The sequence below is a fragment of the Poecilia reticulata genome, linkage group LG1, assembly GCF_000633615.1.
Source record: "Poecilia reticulata strain Guanapo linkage group LG1, Guppy_female_1.0+MT, whole genome shotgun sequence".
NCBI lineage: Eukaryota > Metazoa > Chordata > Actinopteri > Cyprinodontiformes > Poeciliidae > Poecilia > Poecilia reticulata.
This window is the reverse complement of record NC_024331.1, coordinates 23766492-23791874: the sequence shown is the minus strand read 5'-3', so window position 1 is coordinate 23791874 and position 25383 is coordinate 23766492. Positions and strand designations below refer to the sequence as shown.

Sequence of the window (25383 nt, the reverse complement as noted above, 5' to 3'; positions counted from 1 at the left end):
ACACACACACGCACACACACACGCACACACACACACACACACACACCCCCACACACACACACACACACACACACACACACGGACAATACTCCTATGGGGCTCTCTCTGAGTCACCCTGGCCAAGCTTACTTCCTCTTGATGATGTAGTGTATTAGCATCCCAGAAAGAGCTCACCATAACAGATGATCTCACTCTCATTGAAAAAAAAAGGTTGATGTGCTCTTCTAAAAATGTTATGATGCAAGTCTAAGTGGTTTTTAATCTCTAACATTTTGAATTTAATTAACTGAATGTCAGCTAGAGGAGACTGCGTATTTTCCAGACCCAAATTTTTATTTTTATTTTAGTTTTTCAGAAATGAAAAAATAAAAAAAGACTAACAAAAACCAGAACAAAATTATGAAATGAAAGTAAAGTGATTTATGGTTATAGTTTTTTAAGAAATGAAAAATGGAAAAACTTTAGCATTTAACATTTTCCCCATTTTTCTGTGCAAAATAGCACGACCTCAGTCAGATAAGGTGCAAACAGCAATTTCAAGTTTTGCCACAGATGTCCAGCTTGTTTTAGTGCTGGACTTTGACTGAGCCAATCTGAAATCAAAATATGCTTTACCTGTTTTTCATTTTTATTTTTGTGGCCTTTTTATTCTTTGTTACTTGCTTTTATTTTTGTATCACAGTCATGCCTTTGTGTCTTTCTCTGTCATTTGAGTGAAAACAAAATCCACAAACATTAACATCTTTTTGTTGTTGTTGCAAAGCCATTAAGCAGTACGAAATGTCTTGACAAGTAAAGTATGGCAGGCTGGCAATAGAAATTGAGTCATCTGATGTTATATAAACTGAATGTTCAATGGTTTTAAGTTACAAACAGATGGGCAACAAGCAGTGTACAGATTCATTGCAGCAGAACCTAATCACATCAGGGTCGTTGCTGTTGTTTCCCAATGTCATAAATATAGCAGCAACAATTTTTCTATTGACTTTGGCTCCACTCAACCTGCTGGTTCCTGAAGCTTTGAAATCTCAGAGCACTTAGGACGGATCGGTTTTCAAACGGCCTTTCAGCCACCCCAGACATGAATGGAGACGTTTCAAAGACAACATCAGAATGGAGTTAAACTCAAATTAATCTAAACACTAAATTGCATCCAGTAATTTCAGTTCTGCACTCATGGAAAAATGCGTTACTTCTTTGATCTCAGATGTTAATTTGTATAATTGTTTAAAGACTTTATTGTTGATTTATTTGGGTAAAGCTGGTCAGTTACTGTCGCTTGCTTTTATGGGTGACATGCCAGGGGACATACAGTAGCTAGGCCAGTAGATTTAGGTTTTTTGAATATTGTCTAATATTATGACTATTGTTATTGGACTCCTTGCTCTGCTATTAGCTGTTTAAAGTATTGTTCTTGCTTGCATTCTGCTAAGTGAACAACAAAATGTATAAAGACAAAGGATAGAGTCGTATTTTTGGCACATTTTATTGCAAAGAGAAACAGGAAAGTAAAAATAGAAATAGGCTTTATTTGCACCATCTGTGCTTAGGACTCAAACCTGATTGAGCTGCAATGAGGTCTTTTGTTTATAACAGAAATATTGTCAAAAATAATGTGCTGAGGAAAAAAAATTAAATAGCTTTAAAAAGTTGTTGAAAGTGCCATATAAAGTCAAACTGCTTTCCTTAGTGCATCTAATTATAGCCAGGATTTAGAAATTGTACCCTGTGTAACACAGATGTAACGTTTCCTAAGATGTAACTGATCATAGTCAAACATGTTTTTGTTTGTGCTTGCCATCACTTCAGAAATATAAGGACAACTCCTCTATTCATCCTGCAATCTGAAGACGCTGCCATCTATTTAATCCTATCTGAAATTTATCTAACATGGGTTATCTGTTTTCTCTCCCTCTGCCCTCTTTCTCTCTTTTTCCTGATTTGTCTTCCTCACCAGAAGGATTTACCACTGCCCCGAAAAAGTAGCAGGTAACATCAACTTTCCTCTTTTTTGAGTTAGACTGTGTAAAGTACATGGGAGCTTTTAAAGTTTGTAAGATACATAAGGCATCTTCAAACTGTTTTTTTTTGGTGTTGGCTAAATGTTTCTGGGTTTGTGTTTCTGAGTTTCCTTTGTAACAAAGGAAACTGAAAATTGTCAAACAACTATTCACAAAAATAGATTACATTACTGTGCTTTAGCTGTTGCTATACATATATTCTTACTACTTAAAGCATATCTCTAATTTCAAAATGTGAAGAAGCTGTGTGAGGTGTTATTAAGACAGAATGAGATCATTTTGAGCCATGTCTCCTCAGCAGAATGGACATTTCCTGCTGTGTTTGCATTTTCTTGCAGCATGCAACGTCACACTATTTATTTTAGAAAGAGAAAGGACAAAATTAATTGAGCTGATGTTTTGAGTTTTTAAAAATCTGGTCCTTTTTTCCTGACTTGTGATGAAAAGCTTCATGTCCAAAGGGAGTTGATCAGTAGTGGCAAAGAAAACATGACACAGTTTGTAAGAATCTTTAGAATTTGGACTTGACTAAATAATGTGCATCACTTTCTTTCTTTTTTGGGTTGATGAATTGTTCTTGCCAGTATACTTGCATGCATTAATATTTCAGTGTTTTTGTTGTAGTCACATTTTCTGATATTCATAAGATTGTGTCTTTATTCTGTGTACATCAGGTGAGTTCCATTTGTCAGATTGGTCCATTTTTAGTTGACAGTTTTAAGCTTCTTTTGAAGAGAACCGTCTCCACTGACTGCAAGTGTCTGAATATTTTGGGTGGCCTGACAGGGAGTCATTTAAACAAGATAATCTGGCTAGAATTGGAAAATCCATCAAACATAAACCTGACATAAAGTGATTCTTAGAAGAAGAAAGAAACTGTTACAGTCTATTTTTGAATTTCTCTTGCTATTTCCTAGTAAATGTTGATTTAATTGGGTAAAAGTTTCTTACATCAAACCAACTTCCACATTCCATGTGAATGACTTGGACCTGTAATAGTCTATCATAGTTCTTGGACAACATGACTGTAACATCACAATATTTTGTGATATTTGTTGTAAAAATGTGAAGATGAAAAACAAATATTTACAACTTCTTTTCAGTCTCTTTTTGGTAACTATGATTACAAACAGAAACACTGCTTTTAAAGACACTCCCATTTATATTTACTGATGTTCTCATGGACACCAATAGAGAAAATAGCAGCGTATATATTTACTGCATCTTGTCCCTTTGTTCTATTTACATAAAAACGTTGCAAGTTTTCTTCCTAAAAATTGCAGTAATTTAACCATGTGCAGTTGCAGTCATTCACAGAATAGTGAACTATGCATCATATTTAAACATTTAAATTGCAGATTACGTGTCCCCATTATCCTCTTGTCAAAAATAATCACGTTTACACTAAAGATTCAACAAATAAAGATAAAACAATTTATCTGTCGATCTTGGGCTGCACAGTGGCACAGTTGGGAGCACTGTTGCCTTGCAGCAAGAAGGTTCTGGGTTCAATTCCCGGCCCAGGGTCTTTCTGCATGGAGTTTGTATGGGTGGGTCCTCTCCGGCTTCCTGCCACAGTCCAAAAACATGACTGTCAGCTTAATTGGCCTCTCCAAATTCTCCCTACATGTGTGATTGGTTGCTTGTCCTGTCTGTCTCTGTGTTGCGCTGCGACAGACTGGTGACCTGTCCAGGGTGACCCCGCCTCTCACCCCGAACGTTAGTTGGAGATAGGCACCAGCAACCCTCCCGGCCCCACTAAGGGACCAGGGTGTAAGAAAATGGATGGATGGATCTTTTGATGTTTTTTGCTTGGTGGTAGGCCAGTAAAACCATCAAAAGCAACAACTCCCAATTTTGAGTCTGAAAATGCTTAAGTCAATAGCATGTTTCCTATTGGTTCTTTTTTTAGTTCAACAATTCATCAGATGAATGTGCGGGAGCTTCATCTAATGGAAATTAACTATAAAATCCTTAAAAATCCCCTCAAGGAAAATTGTAAATCCGTATCAGCTAAATCCTGACTGCTGCATCTCCAGATGATTCCTTTGTGCTTCCCATTTTCAAACATTTGGCTTTTATTGAGTAGAAAGCAGAGTAGCTGAGCTACAAATGAAGACAAATAGCTTTTTTTCAGAGATCCAGACTCTCTCCTGCTTTGTAATAGGAAGTCATGGTCAAGTGGGGTTATTGTACTCTGCCTGCCTTGTCTTTCAACTTCAGCATGTTTCAGCTTTGTGTGAGGCCTTTTCACTTGGAGAGCTCCTCTGCCGCCCAATCTGTTGCACCAGTGAACTGTGCGATGAACAGTCAACCGTGGGAGAGCTCTGCTTTCACCCCAATGGCCTTTCTGGATGAGGGGGGGTCAGAGGGTTCAAGAAGAGAGGGGAACACTGCAGTGTTCACAGTGAACATGTGTTTTTTTTTTAAAGATTTTCCTAGTGTCAAAGAAATCACATTGATCAATATCTGTCAGTGAATAACAGACAGGTTGCATTAGTTTAGAGTAAATCCTTGACTCAAGAGAGGGAAGAAGTCTCTTAGTTGTGATTTTAACATTTTGTCCTAACTTCTCCTTTCAAGTGTCAACATTAAATCCGGTTATTGACATTCTGCAGTAGCTTTACAGTACATGTCCAATGTTTGTCTGAGAAAGAAGGACAAATCTGGCTTCAATTAACACATTCATTCATTAAGTGATTAACATCAAAGCTTTGCAATCTGTTTGTATGTATAATTTACAAAGGAGTGTGATTAAATGATCATTGAAAAATAAAGTTAAATGTAGTATTTAAGGGAGAAAGCGTTTGTATTTGACAGCCGCAGCAGATAAACTGTGAAGTATTTGTTAAAAAGAAAAACAAGCTAGTTTTTAGTCTCTGTCCATGGTGCTGAAATACCATCTATTCTTTAAAAAGCATCTATGAAAAAGGATCAAGGACTTCAATGGCTTTTTCTCCCACTATTTCATTTAATAGTGAGACTATTAAGCCTTTTTTTCAGCTGAAGCAGCAATCTCTTCTTTAATTTAAATCACTAATTTGTTTTTACTGCTGCTCCTGCTGGCCAAGTTTGGGCTCACAAACAAAGACTGACCTGGTTTCACACACGCTCACATTATTAACTTCAAAGGAAATAAGATAACAAAATGCACAAATATATGTGTATGTATGTACACCTGATGGTTTGAGACAAATACAGTGCAAATGTGTGTATTTTTATTTGACAGAAAATCAGGAAATAGAGTCCCTGCTTGGGTTAGTTCCAGACATCTATGTACCAGGACTATCTCAGTACATGCATCTTCTGTCTCTATGTAGCTGTAACTATGAAAAAAATAATGTTTTATTGACTGTTTCCCATGTTTACATTTACAGACAACAGTCTGTCTAAATTGGTGACTGATCAGGGATCTCAAGATGCATTAGCCCAATAGTAACAGGCTTAAAAACGTCATGTTCTGCTCACAAAATCCTCCTGTATTATTGAAATAACCAGGTAGTCAGAAGGTAGTTTGCATAGGCAGCTGACAATCCCACAATAAGCTCGAAAGGAACATTTTCCACATCAAATTCCAGTTGCATGTTCTTGTTGATATTTAGCTTAAATAATTTTTATCGTTCTAATAGTTGATAATTGAAAATGATTTTTTTCTTCCCACCATCTTTTAGCTATTCACTGCTCTCTGAAGCACAACATTGAGTTCCTCTGAGGTGAACAAGCAAGCGCAACTGGAAATTAAAATGGTGCTGTCTCTTTAAAAACAGAAGCCAAAGAGCATCGCTGTGCAAAACTGCCCCATCAGTGTAATAAAATAAACTTGTGTACATGCTGAATTTGTCGCTCACAGTTTGGTCGCCTCTGTGGGTGCGCATGCTGGTACGTGAAACTCATGTGTGCGCTCCTAATTGCGGTCAGTGGACAGGAGTGTGTGTGTGCGTTTTGTCAGTGACCTGTGACCTTTTGTGGTGGAGTGGCAGATGTCACAACCAGACATGAGGGAGACTAGAGCCGGACGATCACAATCAGCTTCCTCCCCTGTCCTCTTCGTGGTGCTGCTCCTGCTGTTGTGTTTTTCTCATTAAGTCCTGCTATGGGTGAAGTTTTGCGCTGTGGGTTTAACTGTTATGGAAAAAGACAGCCAGGACAACAAATACGAGATTTAATGTTTCAGAAAAGCATTGACGCTCAGGAACACTAGTCCCATCTTCTACCACGATCCTCATCACCGTCACTGACCTCCCACTGTGCTACAGTGATATCACCCCCTTTCCTCCCTCCGCCCTCCTCTTCTCTCCCATGTATATTTCATCCATCCAGACTCCCACATTAGAGACGGCATCCATTATTGAATTACTCCCTTCAGCACTACTGTGCAACTGTCGCCCGGCGTCAGCTTTAACATTTGGTGGATTGGTTTCAAAGGGAGGGACAGAGGGAATATGTGCACACATACAGCATAGTGACATCTCTCTTGGCCGGACACTGAAGAGCAGCTCCGGGGTTTACAGACAATACCTGGACTCATGCATTGTGCCAACTTGCTTCTTAGACAAATTTTAACTATGTTTGTGTGAAACTGCACTGTTTTTAGCTGCTGGTGTATTTCTATTAGTGCTGTCGGTCGATTAAAAAATGTAATCAGATTAATCACTAGCGCTGTGAATAATCAAGGTTATTCACCGCGTTTAACTTTGCATAGTGTGTCGTAAAGTACATTTTGCCACTGAGCACACCAGTGTGACTCTCCTTGCTTTTTTTTCGCACCTCTATATTGTTGAGGGCAATACAAAACCATGTAATTTGCTGCTGTAATCTAGGTAACGCGTTAAACTTTTTAGATTAATCGCATGCGTTAACATGTTAAGGTGACAGCCCTAATTTCTAAGATTATAAATTGCTGTCTTGATATTCTACCAGCAAAATCTCCTCTGAAAACACATTGTTTACCCTGGGATTAGACACCAGGTGAGATGTTTTTTAGAGATTCTTATGTAGATTTTTTTAATATTATTATTTTTTATTGTGAGGTTGTTTACTTGTATATTGTGTGTTATAATGAAGTTTTGTTCGTAACTTATTCAACCATTGAGCACTTTGGTCCTGTGCTGTTTGTTTCATGTTCTTCATAAATAAAGTTGGGTTTATTTAAGTTGGGTTGCCTGGAGTAAATACAAACTGGAGTTTTCAATTATGAGGAAAAAACACATGACCTTGTGTGCTTTATATACTTTGTGGTTCTTTTGTGATATCTTTGAGTAATTTTAGTAGTGTGTTTTAGTCTACTTCATGTTGCCAGGTAGGCTTCATTGAAATTATTTATTCATTTGACTGGTACAGCAGAGGGATGTTTATGCACATCTGCTCAGTATTTTTAAGATCTGTGTTTGTTTTGTTTTTACAAATTTGGGCCAACTTTGCTGAAATAAAAAGGGAACTATCATTTGTGTTTACTCATTTAAGGTCACCATTATCAGATTTCAGAATATGTTTATTGACTTGAAAATTTTGCGCTTAACAAAAAGCAAAAGGCAAAAACCTGTAAGGGGACAAACAGTTTTTCACAGCACAGTAGGTCATTATAGAAAATATCTGAGAACAGATCTCGAGGCACCTACAAATTACTTGTGGAAGATGAGCCCATTTAAAAAAAAATAAATGTCAGTCACATAGAAGTAATTGGCATGTTTGTGACTTTTTTGAACTGGAGATGAACACATTTGATGCTTATGCAGCAATAAATAGCAGTCAAGGGAATGACTCAGAACAATAACATCCCCCTGTTTATAGTAATCAAGTAACATGCCACTCAGTAAACTGTGTGACTCATTTGTGTACTTTTTAAAAGAAATGTCTGCAGATGTTCTGTGCTTCAGTTATCTGCTTCCATTTTACTTTTTAATAAGAACTGCATCATTTGTGTAACTCCACAGACTGCTGATTAAATACTGTGACTGCCAGTGATGAAAAGCAGTTAATTATTGGTAGCAAGAAAATTATAATCCCATTCCACTGAAATTAGTTTTGTTTTTCTCCCTGTATCCCATATGTCTGTTATTTTCTTTAGATTTATCCATGGCTTATTTAAGCTTAACCACAAAGTATTGTTAGACTGATCCTATATTATCATTAGTGTGATATTGATGACAGATGTAGTGTTGTATAACAATAGTATTGTGAAGAGGTTGATGTAGGTGACACTGTAAACTAAAGGTCAGCAAAACTGAGAATCAGTTTTCTTCAATTACTGTCACTTTGTTTTATACATTGTTGGCATATTGAAAAATATGTTTTCTTTTGCACATTTAGAGGGACATGAATTTCTGACAATTATTTGTCTGGCTTTTGAGGCACTTTATTCTGAATTGTGTGTGTCTACAGGGATGAGCGATGTAAAATTTAGTTCCTGCTGCACCAGGCATCACTGTCTCTTTTGATTTGTTTTCATATTTAGGGTCAACTGAGGACGTGAGGGTTAAAGTGTGAAATTAGTGTGCAACTGAGTGGGAAGGCAATGGTAAATCTTTATTGCTTTGTCTTATTACGCCAATGCAAAACAACAGTGTAACAGAGGTATTAAGATATTCTGTCTATAAAATATTATGAAATATAAACATCCTTATTTCTTACTCTTTTTCATTTTAGAATTAAATGTGTAACAAATCTCATCACACAAGATGTCCCCCATATTAAAAAGTCATCATATTTAAACTAGATAGCGCTATATCAGTTTAAGCTGCAACTGTGAGCCTTGATATGACAGTAAGTGCTTCACTCTTGACATCGTGTATTTTTGAGTCGTTGCCCTGCTGCGTTGACAGCCAGCTGTCAGCTGTATAAACATCAAAGAAGATCCCACCACTTTTAAACACATTCTTAGAAGTATATTTGCCGAAAAAAAGCAAAAACGTTAAGTTCACGTGAGTTCATCAGCATTAATTATGCTGATGAACTCACCAGTCAGTGTCTTTTATGCCACTAATACTATATTAGTCAGTTTCCTTTTTACTTCTCTCACTGGTTTTCCTTCAAATTCACACATTTCTCCAATATCTTACTGGCATACTTCTGTTTTGATGACGATGACGAGAGCAAACACATGCTCTCTCACTCCCTCTCTTTTTGTGTGCCCAACTCCCCCCTTTGTCACTGCACTTCCTGGTTTGGCACGATACCCTTGAGATCAGCCCCACAGTCCTCTCTCCTTTAGAGAGGGATGCTCGGCTGCCCGCTCTCTCTGTCTGCCTCTGCTCTCCTTGTTTAAATTCTAATCTGCTTGCAGCTGTTACACAGATGACACCTCTGAGTCTTTTTTCACTTTTTGCACGGACCCCTGAAGAAATACTCATTTGTGCAGAGTCTGTGGGAGCATTAAGGGACAGTTTGAGGCTGTGTTTGTGTGTGTAAGTGGCCAAGGGAAGATGTCATGCCAGCGTGGAGCGTAATTGCTGCTTCTTGACTGCCTCTTTCTGTGTGTGTGTGTGTGTGTGTGTTTATTTCTGTAAAAGCAATTGTGGCTGTGGTGCTCTCATGTTTATCTGCCAACACATCATTCTGCTGCGAGAAACATGTTTCGACGAACAAAAAGGTAAACGGCGGCGATCTGTCAACGTGCATTCTTTGTGACCGTTGTGGTGCCCTGCTGTTGTAGCTGTTTGTTGAGGTTGTGTTTTTTCCATGATGTTTCCGTGGTCGCTGCCAGCTCTCATGCTGTCTCACAGTTGTCCCCTGTCTCCATTTAGCTTCAGCAATATGCCATGTGCTTATGTGTGTGTGTCTTTTTGTCCTTATGTGTTTTTCAGCTGTATTCTTTTTGCACACAGCATTGTGCAAAATTCAACGGCATGCCCTTTAGGGTAACTGAAGTACAGTGTTTGGTTTCAAAACCTATGTATTTTCTCTGTGTGTTGCTCTGATATGCAAATGCAGTGAACATGTGACATAAATTTATATTCATGTTGAGCTACATTGTAGTAACGCTGAAGCATTTTATTTCAGTTTATGATTTGTGCACTTGTCTCTCTTTATGCACGCATAATGTGTTTGTACTTGGTAACCTGTGTGTCAGAGATAGAAATATGGAGAGAAAGCATTATTTTCAGTGTCCAGGGAGTGCTTGCAGAGAGCCAACAGCGGGCAGTGCTCGAGTGCTGTCTTCCTGGCTCAATTCCCCTATCCTCCATTCCTCTTCATCCCTCCTAACACACACACACGCACACACATATTGCTGTTGCCTGAATTTTGTGCCCCTAACATTATCCCTTTCTCTACTGTCGTTCTCTCCTTTATGGACCATCTGCACAGGGCCTTTAGTCCCCCTCCTGCTAGCTTTCTCCCCTTCTGATCTCAGGGGGATTAGTGTTAGTCTTCACTATTATTTCCACCATGGATGCACTGAGCAACAGGATGCCCAGATGTATAAGGGAGAAGAGCTCACTTAGCTCTGGCTTAAGTGTTCGTGAGACATTACGGCTGACTTTTGTTCTAATAGAGGCAGTAGATTTAACGAAATGGGGGATTGATCCCATTAGGCTGTGGACCCAGGCCTTTGACAGTAAAAACAACAAAACATATGTATATACTCAAAAATATATCTATAAAAAAAATTAATATCAGATTATTTTAAGTGGTCTCTTTTTTTTCCCGGAGCTGTATATAAGTGTGTATGCAAATTTTTTTTATTAAGGACTAATATTGTAGTGATGCTATTGACCATATCTGTTTCAATGGCTTACTCTGCTTGCAGTAAATATTGTAATACTCCAGAATCACTTTCCTACTCATGTACTGCTCTAGTATAAGCTAAGCTGACACAGCATTTAGGAACATGTCAAAATTATTCATAGTTAATAGCAAAAACTCAATAATTTCATGTTGCACTATGCAGACTCTCAGTTTGCACTGATGAAGATTTACTCACCTCTGCATGCTGAGTGGTTGGAGCAGCTTCAACTGACTCCACCTCTATCTTAATTTGGTTGATGCTTAATTCTTAGGCCATTGAATGTTTATACACTGATTCTGAGCTAACTAAAACAATTAAATCATGTAGTGTGTGTGTATTCCAAAATACACACAGAGAAAATGGGGCAGTTTCAAAAGTGACACACAGACTTCAAAGACAGGACCTGATATTATATAAAACACTCTTTATTTCCTCCTCTTTTGATCCACCTAACCTGCCTTATTTAATCGCCCCACAAACATGGTGCGATAAGACAGAATGTGCCAGCAGCTTAAGCTGAAATATACTCTTAGCTTAGCCAGAGTTTTTCAAAATCAAAAATACCACAACACTTAAAGTCTCCACTGTGCTTCAAGGAAGCATGTGCATGTTTTCCACTCAGCCACTTCAAAGCATCCATTAAACAAATGGATGCTTTTTTTTTTTTTTTTTTTTTTAATTAACAACATCCATGTTGCCATTGCTGGACTGGAGTTGATTCATGTATCTTGTGGTCTGCTCAGCTACGATAGACAGTTTTGTCTTTGGCACTGTGTGTCTGAAAAATGAATGCAACTACAGTAATAGAAAATATTCTAAGGACACTATTGATTATATTTTCTGTGGGTTTCTGCTTGGGGGGACTTGTTAATTATATTTAGAACAAAGTCAGTATCACATCTTGTTACATGGTTTTACTGATATTTTAAAACAAAGAAAATGATTTTAGTTTGTAAAATGTCTTTAGCATCTACTATTAAGAGATTAGCACGGTGAGCACTATTATAGATAAACAGCAGCATGTGTGTGAAATCTCTCTTGATCTCTGCCTCTAACAGGCTGCCAGTGTTTTCAAATCCAGCAGTTTGCCTGATAGCCAGAGGTTGAGACAGACATATTTCTGTGCTCTTTTAGGTTCAGTATTTATTTTTTTATCAACTGAAACTCTGTTACAGCTTGCATAATAAATGTCTGGACATGTAGAGAACATAATTTCCTTTTACATCCTTGAGGTTCCTTGATAAAACTTGCCTAAAGTCTTCCTCCAGTTGTGGGATGTTGTTGTTACTATGATTTGTTCGAGCTTATCTCGGTGAGTTCACTGATGAGAAAAAGATCGATTCTTGACTTTCTGACTGGCACATGACAGATCAAGACTGATCAGGCTTAAAATTGGACGATTCCAGTCTACAGTCAGCTTCTCTGTGCACCTCTTACTCAGTATTACATTTCTTGTTTAAAGATTAGGAGTAGTGTACAATAAATGTTACTTGCGAAGGTAAAACCAGCAAATATTTAATTTGTTTTTATTTTTGCATTTTCAGTCATTGTAAAACAGTTCAGTTTTAAATTTGCTCAATCACTGTTACTTTAATTTGTAATTTACAGAAAAATTAGATTTGCAGGAATTTATAATCTTTAAATCTGTGCAATTATTTCTTTCACTAAGTAGAAAGCACAACTTTAAGTACAAAAAACCATAAGGTCATGTAGAAGATGGATTTAAAGGTCTGGAAAGGTCCAAAATCTTGTTCTAAACACAAACATTTCCCAGATTTTCTGATTATGTTTCATAAATAGCTGTAGAAAACCAGATCTAAATTTACACGCAAGGATTGTTTAACAATTGGGCTCATAACAAAGCATTGGAGGAGCATTTGGTTGCCCATCCCTGGTTTGCGTTATAAATAAAACATCTTTGATCCCTACTTTCTCTTTGTTCATTTTTTAATTATCTCACATTTTGTCCTTCTGTCCTTTCTCCCTTTGCTTTGTGTTGCATCTGTCCATCTGTGTATTTTTGGCTGGCTGCAGCAATTAAGAGGATAATGCTTTTTATCCACTCCAAACGGTCTGAGCTAAAGACACTGAAAATATGAGTAAGAGAGGGAACATTAAGCAGTAGACAGAGATCGTGGCAGAGCTACAGGAAGAGGAGAGTGGAGCTGGATGAAAAGAAGAGCCCGAGGTAGTGCCTCAGCCTACATTTAGGAGAAGCCCACTGGGGTTAACTGAGCCCTTGACGATAGATTCTTAAGTCCATTTCTGCTTGTTTCTTGTTTGTTTTTACCACTTCTTGTGGGTCTCTGTTGGATTGTTGTTTTGGATTTTGAAAGCATGAAAGAAAGAGATAAACAAAACATCTAAAGCTTAAATACTTGCCTATAAGTAGCTTAGTTGCCAAGAAGGTCATCTCACTCACGGTGCAAATAATAATGATTTGCAGATCTACGTTTATGTTCATCCATGATGCAGAGTAGAAAGGATTATGATCAACGCAGAAGATGTGTCTCACATGCGGGTTGTGTTGTACAGTTAGCACTCCCCTCCCATGTGTGACATCTGGCTACATTAAATATATAGCACTTTCTAGAGGTGATAGGGCTGGATAATAAATCAGTAACAATATCGCGAAAGACACATGATCATTATCAATAGATAACACATTAGAATATTCAATGATTTCACTAAGCTCCGAACCAGAACCGCACAGCATTCTGGAGGAAGCTGTGAGGCAGAGAAAAGCTTTATCTGGCCTGCTCAACATCTCGTGGCCAGCTAAGAAATGTTGGTGGCACCAACTAACTCACTCACTCTTTGGTTACCTAGCAACAGGTTGTTGCTAGGTAACAACTTGTTGCTAGGTAACTTGCACAGCATTTTCGGAGCAACCAAGTTTGTAAGTATTTCAAATATTTGAGCGTAGTAATTAATGTTCGTTGATCAGAACATTTTTACATTTCTGGAATCTGGATAACTGATTTTGGTCACGGAAAATCAGATACAAACTTTCTGGTTACCAGCCAGTTTCTTGGTACAAGTGATTTACTTTACTTTTCAAACACTGTGGCATAGATGTGGTCTCTGCAGCTGGCTATTTTGCACATTATAAGCTTCCATAAAACCATCATCATAATGGTAGCTCTGATACAACAGTGAGAGGTTTAGTCATGCACTTCAGCATTGTTGCAATGAGGCACACACTCAGTGGCTTTTAGATGGCTCTGAGACAAATATGCTGATTTTATTTTTTCATACATGATGCTGAAAATAATAATATTGCCTTCTTGCTGCAGCAGACGACTGTTTGAGATACAGTTAAATGTTCATCCATTCGTTTCTACTGTATAAGAGCTGTGGGGTAAATTCTCAGCACCAAACATAGAAACACTCTCCATGTTTTTTGTCCCTGTTTGTACCGTGACAGGACCATCTGTCACTGACTGATGTTATGGCTCGCTTAAACCAAAACGCATGCTGGCTGCAGTTTATTGCTATGGGATACTATATTTGTCATATGTAATCTGTATTTGTATGACAACCTGTACATGGGGCTGCAACAAAATTGCATTCACTCTTTTCCCTTCTTTGTACTCATAATATTAGTTGAATGTATTTTTTATTGGAACTTGGTTATGGATTTATAAAGGCTGCTGTCGAATGATTTGTCTCAGTTCCACTAAACAATTTGTGTCGAGAAGACTTTTCAAAGAATAAATTATTTTAGCGTATTTTAGGAGGACCGAACTGCAGCTGGAACAGTTTGATTCAAAAAATGCAAACCTTTCTAAAGGTCGACTCGCACGTTTTTTGCTGACTTTCTGTTAGGAAAATACATTATGAACACGGTAATACATATATGAACCTACTTTTTTGATGTTAGTGGCATTGAAAATGAAAAAAGAAATGCTAGGAATATATTAAAATGGAGTTTATAGAACTTGTGCAAATGTGCAAATTCACTACAGGTTACCTAAACAATACATACTTTACAACTTATTGTTCCAGTTAGCATTACTTAGCTTTCATGAAGCTTAAATGTCATCACCACTGTATGCACATGGAGGGATGGAGGGAGGGAGGGATGGATGGATGGATGGATGGATGGATGGATGGATGGATGGATGGATGGATGGATGGATGGATGGATGGATGGATGGATGGATATGAGAGCTGCAGAAAAAAAGGGAAATTTGTCATTACTATGCTGTTGCTGAAAATTAGATAATTACTATGATTATAATTAACGCTAATTTTAGAAACCTTTCCGGCATATTCTCACTGTTCTCCATGAGCTAGCATTGAAGTCAGTAAGAAAATACATTGGATCTGGGCATTAAGGGAAGTTAAAGTCCACTTTACTGACCAAATTTGCAAAGTGGGACTGCATGAAACTTTAAATTGCATATCCTAATATCCTGCATGCAGGGCAATGGAGATATTCCACACACCGTTTTTGTAATAATGAGCATTTTTTTATTATCTTATTTATAGTGTCATTAGTAGTAGCAGAAAGTTCAGAGTACAACTCTGACTTGGTGCTCTTTGGTGGTGGAAATATCCTATATGAGAGGCTGCATTTAATAGACAACAAAAAGCCTCATGGTAATCATTAAGACTGGTATAGCATAGCATAATCACTGGAATCAAAACGACAGGGAAAGACATTGTCCTAGTAGCAGCTAAAATACTCATCTTTAGCTATTTAGGTTCACATTCCTGAAAACTTTGCTTTCATTCATGATAGTAGAATAAACAAAAGGGTGCTTTTCAGTACTGGAGTACAAACCATGTCCCAAAACTGTACCACAAAATGCCCCGAGATCTGTTGGTAGTTATATTTGTCAAACATAAAGCAAAGCCACAACTGATATCAGGGTCGGGGGAGGGTAAATCAAGACAAAAATGAAAGATGAACTATGAAATGACCAGCTATTCGAAGAGCTACGGCACACAGTTCCCATCTCTGTCAAACTGTATAACTCACCGTCCTGTCACTATCACTTACTCGGCCTCATCCATCGGTATTCTAACTGGTTGCTGCTGATGGAATCACTGAAGCGACTGCACAGCGTACAGCTATCTGCCACTAATCTGGCGTGGTTCTGGCTTCTGCATCCCATTTGGGATCATATTGCTTGGTACATAACCCTTCTGTCTAAAATGAGCAGCACACATGGTTGGTTTTTTTTTTTTGCTACTGACAGGTCAGTAAAATCTCATCTCTTCACCTGCACAACATGCACACAGAACAGAAAGCTCTGACGGGCCAATAAAACTCCTAGATGGCTGTCGCTGCTACAGATTTCACCATCTGATAAACATCAGAAAGCTGAAAGAGAAATTAATCATAATGGAAATCTATCAAGCACATTTTTAAACTAATGTTTATGTGTGAGTTTGTGTATCTGCAGGAAATTCCGGAAGCGTTCATCCTGCTTCTGCTTCGTTTTTTGATTTCAATTCAGCACGCTGTAACATTTCTTGAGTACTTGTGGTGCCTTGGAAAATAAGCCATATTGTCTTTGTCATAAACTGTCACTGGACGAAAAACAGCAGCTACCCTGATAGTAGATGTTCCTTTTCAGATGACATTGGGAACAAATCTGTATACTCTTGTTACCATCAGATTCAGAAATGATAACCACAAATGATGTCCTTATGTTGAGAGTATTGAGATTACTTAAATCCAGTTAATCTTGGAAACAAAAGCATGCTGTCTGTAAAGATGATGCACAATTTGAAGGGTTTTTATGTGCTGCTGTAATGTTTGCTTGAAACCGTAAGCATCACACTGAACATTCGTTTGTACCCACCCTCCTGCTTTTGTCTTTATTTTAGATGGGTTTTTTTCAGAGCCTTGGATCTTTAGCCACAGTAACAACATTTTTGCTTTCTTTTAGAAATGCTGCAAGAGTTAAGCTGGATGCAAATCAAGTCTTTTCACTGTGGGACGCTTTCATTTTCTCTGTAAGGTTACTGCCACGGATCACTTCCTACAAATGAGGACACTTTGTGGATAAAATGAAACGCCATTATTGCAGTAATTCAGGTGCACTTTCCGGCTCTTTACGTACAGTCACTGCAGAGAGCTTTCACGGCCCAGAAACATACATACTCACAGAAAACAACAAAATAAAACACAAGACAGACAGTGTCATGCAAACACTCAGAAAATCGACAGATGAAAGGCTGAAATGGAGGAAGGATCCTGTGCGATGGGGGAGGATTTTAGATTTTCAGAGGACATTTGACAAGAAGTCACAGACAAAAAGTCGACATTTTGATGTTTGTTGTTCCCTTCTAGGTTAAATCTGTGCCTAAACTGTGCTGTGCTGATGCTTCTCGTTAGATACCATGTTAAGAGTTCTTATTTTATCACTGTGCCCAAACACATGAATGAGTGGTTTTACTAATTTGGAGAACTTAAAAGTTTTACTATGTTTTTTTTTGTTTGTTTATTTGTTGTTGTTTTTTTTTACAAGAAAATGTTGAACTGAGCTCAGTCCTCCCTGACATCATCCATTCGAAAGTGAACAAATGGTTTTAATTGAGAAACTTTTCAAATAAACTTTAAGTTGTTTATGCAGAAAAGACTCACAAAATTGGCATGTAAAAGGAAGAGGACGGTGACTGCTGTTTCTTCCTGTCTCTGTGGGTGTCCACTCACATTTCAGGCTGTGGTGCACACACACATTGTATCCGTCTCTGCAGAACTGTTATTGGTAATGCATACCTTTCCCCTTTCTTTAAAAGTGACTATACCTCCATTCTCTCCAATAAGCTAAAGACTCATGCAACATCTAAAGTGCACCTAGTCGATGCAGGAATGGAGAGAGCGTTTCCATGTACAGCAGAGACAAACAGAGGGAGGGAAATAGCAATTTAATAAAAGCACATCTAACTGTAGAGTTAAATACAGCCAAATTAAAAGCAAACAGGATCGGGTTTTAATTCGGGAAACACTCCTTTCCTGCCGTTTTAACTGGGGCCTGACTATAAAAAAATATACTGTTAGTGAGCAAACCTGTGTGCTGTTGTAATTTGGTGGCTGTTTTGTTGTTTGCTAACTAAAACAGGACATTATGTCAATGAGAGCAGCTCTTTTGTCCTAATAAAATACAGTTTATGTGAGAAAAGAGAATGGGAAAGAGTTAGAGATGTGTGTAAGCTGGCAAAGTCCAGGTTGAAATTGCTAAATTATAGTATGCTAACTGATGCATGACTACATGAGAAATGGTTCATGCTGGGACTGTAAAGATTAATTCAGTTTTAAAGGTGTGGAATGAACTTGCAACTAGCTCTCAATGATTTATTGTTATTGAAAACAACATTCATTTGGCCCCTCGTAGCCCTGAATTGTGTTACTCACCCCCACTGCTGACTAAATTTCTTTTAATTGCAAAAGTGTAGTAAAGTGTTTTTTTTTTAGTTTTGTAATTCAGCTCAGGTTGATGCCAGTCTTCCCTTCACCAGTGTGTAAACTTTCCATCAGAAGATTAAGGTTGTCACAATACTGAAATGTCAAAGTTGATACTGACACTAAGAAGAAAAGACTCAGTACCGTTTCTGCAACATTAATTGAAATGCCCAGGGTTTTGCCCAGTGCAAAAATCTGATTTATTTTAACTTCCTTAATTCTGACAAAGTCGGAAAGTAGAGGAGAATTAAATTCTTCTTTAGAAAAAAAAAATTGTAATTTAAGCATCACTTCCCTGTTTGGCAAATCAGTAGAGAAGATAACACTTCACAGTATAAATGTTAATATCCTTCATGTAAATATCAGCCTGTGATTTAGACATTATTTTATTTCACGATAGTTACAGTACTTATCTTTAGTGTGCCGCTGTGTGCTTCTGTTTTTCTCTTAGTTTGCTGTTGGGACAAATATATTTTTATACTGAGAAGCAAATAAAGCCCACCGGCCTTACTCAAAATAGAATAGAATAGAGTTTATTATCATTTGCACAGAGTCATTAAGCACATTGAAATTCATGTGTGTTTCTCCAACTTAAGGATAAAAAATGTTTATAAGATATAAAAAATAAATGTAAGATAAAATGGAATAGTTGAAAACAAACATTTAAGAAAAAGCATCAAGCGTTCGTGTAAATAACTAGTAATTGATGTTGCACATTAAAATGATCTGATTGCAGTTCAAATGCTTCACATTTATCACATTTTGCTCTGCAGTAATGAATAATTCCTGCCATCTTTAATGTCACGTGCCACTAATTTAACAGTCGCTGTGAAATAAACGTCCTGTGTAATTACTTTGTACTATTTGTATGAGTTTGGCTTTTTATTGTTACAAAAGCGATGCAGTGGGTGTTACTCTGTCATCTTTGTTCTTTCTTTCTTTAACAGAATAACACCAGATCTTCTATTTTTGTCCCTCTGTGCCAACGAGCTTAGCAACAGGAGGGCCATGTGAATAACACCTGCAACAACCTTTCACATCAACATGGCAATGTTGTTCTTCGCCTCATCTCAGCTTATCTTTATTTATCTCTCCTATCATTTTTGTCTCGGCTTGGCCCATTTTCTTAGATCTGCTGCTTGTCAGCGTCACTCAGTCATCCTCTCAATCTTCATTTAAACGCCTAAAGCCTGTTAAATCAGCCCACATGGCTTGATTTGGACCCTGTCCCAAATTTGGGATCAGTCATAGTCCCAGAGGATGTTTTGGACTGTGGCAGTAAGAGCAGTGGATGTTGAGTAATTGGATGCACAAACAGGAACCAACCTAACCGAGTGGGGAAGCTTTTTTTTTTTAAAGAGACAGCTTTTTATCCCATTCAGTTTTATCCCATTGCACACGCTGCAAAACATGCACTCACCTTTAAGAGAGGGCCTGATGTAACCTAATGTGTCCTGTCTGTCCCTGTGAGTCAGCACTCAGTGCAGAAGACGACACCACTGACTGACAGACAACATGCACACACACATACACACTCGGAGAGTTAATAACCTTCAGGGTAAAACCTATTAAATATGCACAGACGCTAGATCACATCATTCACAAGGTAACGTGTGCAGGCAGATGGAGGTTCAGCCGTGATCTCTCACACAAACAGACAGGAAAAACCAACATTTTTTCTTCACTTACTCTATTTTCATGCACTACTCGCTGTGACAAATCTCTGTAACTGTGGGCTCTTAATGTTTTCTTTGAATGATTTTTGTTTTCAGGGAGGAGTAAGCTTGCAGCAAATAACGTCAATAACTTTGACTTCAGTAAGAGGTCAAGAGCTGGACACATAATTAGACTTTTTTGTGAATTTTCAGTCTATAGAGATTCGGGCTCAAATATATACATACACTTAATATGTGAAATGTCTCTTAGCAAGTTGCAGAAAAGCTAAACTCCTGTCATATTGATTAATAAGGTTCCAAATTAATTCTGGTTGAAGATTTAAATTGTTTTGCTTCTTAGCAGATTTTAAGTAAACAGCATGCAATTTCAATAGAGTTTAGGTCACAGCCAATACAAAAGCACCACATTAGCCGTCTTTGTCCGTTCTAAAACTGTGGGCAGGATCATTAGAAGTACGGCGAGCCAGAGAGCCAGCCTACTTACTGCTCATGTACAAAGCTGAAATGGCAAGCTGGAAGACCAATGATTGCAGAACACGTCTTCACAGTTCCTACCCTGTTGATGGATGGAGTGCTACCAAAAAGGAAATCGAGAAAGATAAAACATTTTTGATGAATGAGTAGCAGAATGTCGGCAAGACCTTAGTGAGTTTAGTTATCTAAGACGATGCATCCACCGGTGACACTTCTTCAGGATTCCCTCAGTGTTAGAGGAGAACCTTGTTATCGGAGATGGTACCTAAATACTCAATCCCTCTACTATCTCAACCGGAGAACTGTGAACCACAGTGGTGACAGCCAATGCCAGTTCCCTGGAGAAAATACTGAAGAAATGTAAATTTAATGACTTTAGAAGAAGCTTTTTTATCCCAAAAATCAGGATTGTAAGTTTACAGAGACGTTGATGGCCCAATTGCCAGTTGTAGGCCTGCGGGGGGATAATTGCTCGTCAAAGCTTCTGCTTGAGTCATTACTGCGGTTTTAACCTCAGAGCATCTCGCAGCATGCCGACTGGAGCAACTAGTGGCACTACAGTCTGTCATTAGTGACACACAGGCAGAGGTCACATGTGTGTCAGTCTGACAGTTTTACTAAGTCCTGTTGCCTGTAAATAAATGCTGAAGATTTCTGCACTTTGAAGTTATTGTACGAGTTTCAGAGGCATCTGGGTAGGATTGTCTTTGATGACTTTGTGTGGCCATGCTGTTGAACACCATAAGATGCAAACAGGTGAAAGTTAAAAATCTGTTTTTTTGAATACAGTCTGATTCAAACAAATGGACTGTTATCAAGATTCAAGGGGTGAAAATACTGTAGTGATGCTCTCTGTATGTATGCACTATAAATGTGTTGCGCTGCTACCCACTCCATGTCTTGTGTCTCTTTGCCCTGTCAAGGATTCTGGTAATGTTTTGATGAGAAAACCTAGATGCACAAACCTTCTGATTCCTGCAAAAACACACAGAAAATCGTTTACTTGCTTTGCACCTTGTGATAGACCGACACGTTCACTTGCATCAACAGACCCCCACGCGACGCACCCGACACTTCCAGACCGAGTGAATCACCCTCCTCCTGAACGACAGCATCGCAGATCGAGTCTACGTTATGGATTAGGCAGTGGATTATGATGGATTAGAAATCTGGCATTCACAAAAACCAGTGTAGGCTTTCACTGCAGGGTGACGTCATTCCGTTTGGCTTTGCAGGCTGTCGATCGGAGCTCATTCAGCCTCATGCCCTCCTTCATTACTTTGTTTGTTTGACACGTCTGCTTCTCACTGTTAGCTTTGGTGAAAACAGTTGCATTTGTCACCGTTTGCTTTTTATAAGTGTGACTCTGCATGTGTTACTATGGCAACGCCGTACATTCCTCCTTACGCGTTTTCCCTTCTGGCTGCTCTTCATCTTTCTTCTTTTTTTTTGGTCCATCAGCTCTAGATGGAGGAGAGTCGTGCTGAATGAACCCAATTAGGGTTATAAATTTCTATTAGTGGAGGGTCGCCGTTTTTTTTATTTTTATTAAAGCTTCAGTTATTTTTTTCAATTTAAGATGAATAATGCATAAGTGATTGACTTAATGGTATCTCGGAGGCTGTTTTTGTGTGTGACACAGAGACGCAGGCACGTTTAGATTTATGGTTTAATGACGGCAGTGTACCGCTTTCTAACTTCCCACTCAGACACAAGCACACATGCCGTCTTAGCCAGATTGAAAGAGGATGAGCAGTCTGCTGTGGACAGATCTGTGAGACAGTGATTTATAGCCGTATAGACACAAACACACAGGAACACACTTACTCAAACACCTCCAACAGCATTTCCTCATCGCGTTCTCATTTAAGTTTAGCATTTAGTTTAGTTTAATCTGCCGACAGCCACCTACAGCCACTATAATCTCTACAGACTACTTCTGCTGATGACGGATAAACGATTTTCTCTTGCATATCTTCTCTAAAGACTCCAGGTTCCGATTCACCTGAACCACTGTGTCACTTTTTTATGTTCAGTATTTTCATGAATTTTGAGACAATTTGTGAAGCTCTCTTTCTAAGATGTGTTCTGCGTACATTTTTTACTGAAAGAAACAAAATCAATTAGATTTTTTTTTGTAAACAGACTCTGGTCTGCACAAGAACTATATGACCAAACATGTTTTCTCCTCATACATGCTTGTCTTAAAACAAATCAAAATTAAGTTGTAGTTTGACCTTTACTGGCAGCCAGAATAAAGAGCAGCCCTTCTGTTTAGCCTTTGTTACAGTACAAATGCTTTGGGCAAGATGCCCTTTTCCAGAACTCATTTAAGATAACAATGTTGTAGAGCAAAAAGACTTTTCTCTTTATGGGAAGATTAGATGGCTTTGCCCTCAGGAGCCTTCATTGTGTTTCTGTCTTTAATAGTCTCGTCAGCTCTGAGCTTTTTACTCGGGACTTACAGGGGAACAATGTTCTTGACTTCACACGTTTCAATTATTTATCATTCGACGAGCTCTGAACAGGATGAGAGCAAAGCTGCATAGCGCTCTGTGAAAGAACAGGCTGAGAACAGAAAGAGTGACCAGCCATCGGAAGAAGTTTGGATTATTTATGGCAATTAAAATTGATTTACTGAGAGTTTACAGTGACAAGCCTCAGATTGATGTACCATCTGGGTAAGATGCAGGTTGATGATTAACCTTAAAATGTATTTTAAAAAAACTGGTGGTAAATATCAGGAAGCCTGGTTCAGCTGTAATACATGATGAATCATGAATCAAAAGCCAGGAATATGATCTGGTGTCAAGCTGGTGCAGTGTGCTTGTTTGCTTAAGTGACTCAGCTGCTGAATAAGGATGAGCAGGTGGATTATCAACACTGGAGACGAAATAAATAAGCTGGTGATTTGAGGCAGGTGTAGGAGCAGAACATCAGTGGTCGACACAAATGAGATAAGCATGTGCAGTTGGTGTTTCTTCACTGAGTCTTTTGTCTTTTCCTCTTCCCCATTGCTTTACTTGTCTTTTCTTATTGAAAAATCCAGAGTGAGGGATGCTGTTAAGTCTCCTGCAGCCCTCTCTGTTCAAAGCCTAATGCATTTCCCTTAAATATTTCAATGTATTCCTATTCTGTTCTGCAAGGCTGAGTACAAGCTCTCCGTCAGCTGGCGCCCACATAGGCAGACTGCCACCAGGAAAATCCTTCTACTGGCTTGATGTCTCAGAATGCCAGAGAAAATAGCTGGAGAGTGACATCAGAAGGGAGAGAGATAAGACAGGCAGGCAGGGTTTTGGAGCGATGCAAGACGATAGATCCAGGCTTCTCGCATTATTTAAAGTGCATTAAATAATCGCCTTGTTCTCTGTGGCTATATGTTCAGATTTCTCTTTGTGTTCTGCTATTTACAGTACTTCCTATGCAGATGCGAGGAGGTTTGGTGGCTGATGCAATGAGAAGCCAACTTGTTTTCTCTCTCTTCTTCTTTCTTTTCAGCGGTTCTGCTTTGCAACATCTGATATTGCTGAAGCACACACAGCCACAAAGAGTAGTAAGCAAAAGTCCCAGTCAGTACATGACAATAACACCTGTATCATTCACTTCCCACTTTATGAGCTGTTGTGTGAAACAATAACTCCCGTGTTTCTGTGTGTGTGCCCCTTGTCAGACTCTCCAATGGCACATCGAGCCTTGCTGCACCAACATGTGAAGCCTTAGCGCTTCATTAATTTTAGTTTTTCATTACGGTGAACTCCCGTCTTTTTCCTTCCCTCCCTCTCTTTCCTTCATCACTCCTTCCATTAAATTCCTTGGCAGCAGCTGTCAAGGGGGTGACCCTAAAGGAAGTGAAATGTTTTCTTGCTTTGTCGCTCCTTACTGAATAAGCAGATGTGAAATGCAGACACAAAGATGTGCTTCAATATGCTTACACCTACATATAGTTTACTAGGATTTTACTAAACATCCTATCAGAACAACCAATAAGGACATATCCAAGAGCAGATGGTATTGATCTGAATGTCTCAGGGTTATCGGTGCAGCAACTTCTCAGCAGCTGATTTATGGAGGAAAGACAAATACTTACTGGCTCTTTGTTCTGTTTCCAGTTGCAGAACCAGTAACCGGAAGAGCCTCATCCTGACCAGTACTTCCCCCACCCTGCCGAGGCCGCACTCTCCGTTACCCGGACACATAGGTCAGTAAGACGTATACCTGCCTGCCAATATAGAAAGGTAATCTCATGTATTCTAAATGTTGACATATACAGGGGAAAACCCCTTCAGCACATTCTTACCTCTAATGTCCCTCCATTCATCTAACAGTGCATGGATTTTTCCTACTACTATTTCATTTTCCAGATATAGTAAGGATTGTTTTCACCATTTGGCTAATATACATTAAGAATTTTTTATTTTTTTTAATGTACTTAGTTTTGTCCACACTCATTATATTCATTTTGTAAGATTTTGCTCATTTATATTTTTGTGTTTGAATATCTTTAAAGTATGAATCTGTGATAGAAATTCTACTAATTTAAAGCACAAAAAGTGATATATATAGACAAAATTATGCCAGAAAAATTATGGCGACACAAAGGATGTAATTTTATTGTAGCTTTTTAGAAAATGTGTCTATAGATTAGTCAGAGTATGTTACATAGATCTATATTTGAGCCTACATGCGTAATTTTCAACCTGTGTGCAGAATATATTCACAAAATATTAAGCCAATATACCTAATTATTTGTATTATTAAAAAAAATTTATTGAAGTAATTTATTAACAACTTAAAAAAAAGACAAATATTTAAATTGCCGTAATTTCTATTATAAAATGTTTGGTGAGAATTTTCCTCCTGCTATTTTAGAAAGTATAGATAAAATTGGACATACAAAACTATCTGTATGTTTACACTTTAAAGTTCTTTGCAATTTCAGGAAAAACTCCTCAACATTTTATATCTAAACTGGTCCAATTGCTTCTGTATTTACATGCACTCCAAAAGTCTCCACAGTTTTTCTACTGGGTGCTGTATCATAGATAGGCCATTCCAGCACCTGTAGTA

General features: G+C 38.3%; 1 protein-coding gene across 3 annotated transcripts in view; it reads left to right on the top strand.

Annotated features, from left to right (window-relative positions):
• mast1a (microtubule associated serine/threonine kinase 1a) overlaps nt 1-25383 on the top strand; it is a 71421-nt gene that overhangs the window by 11453 nt on the left and 34585 nt on the right. Inside the window, exons 1-3 of one of the 3 annotated variants that reach the window (XM_008415174.2) lie at nt 9211-9424; nt 9530-9609; nt 24426-24514. In XM_008415174.2, the coding sequence (XP_008413396.1) occupies nt 9590-9609; nt 24426-24514 (109 nt within the window). In that variant the 5' untranslated portion in view covers nt 9211-9424; nt 9530-9589. Of the gene's footprint in view, nt 1-1957; nt 1990-9210; nt 9425-9529; nt 9610-24425; nt 24515-25383 lie in introns of those variants that run through there. The other 2 variants (XM_008415149.2, XM_008415141.2) reach the window with 2 other exon arrangements.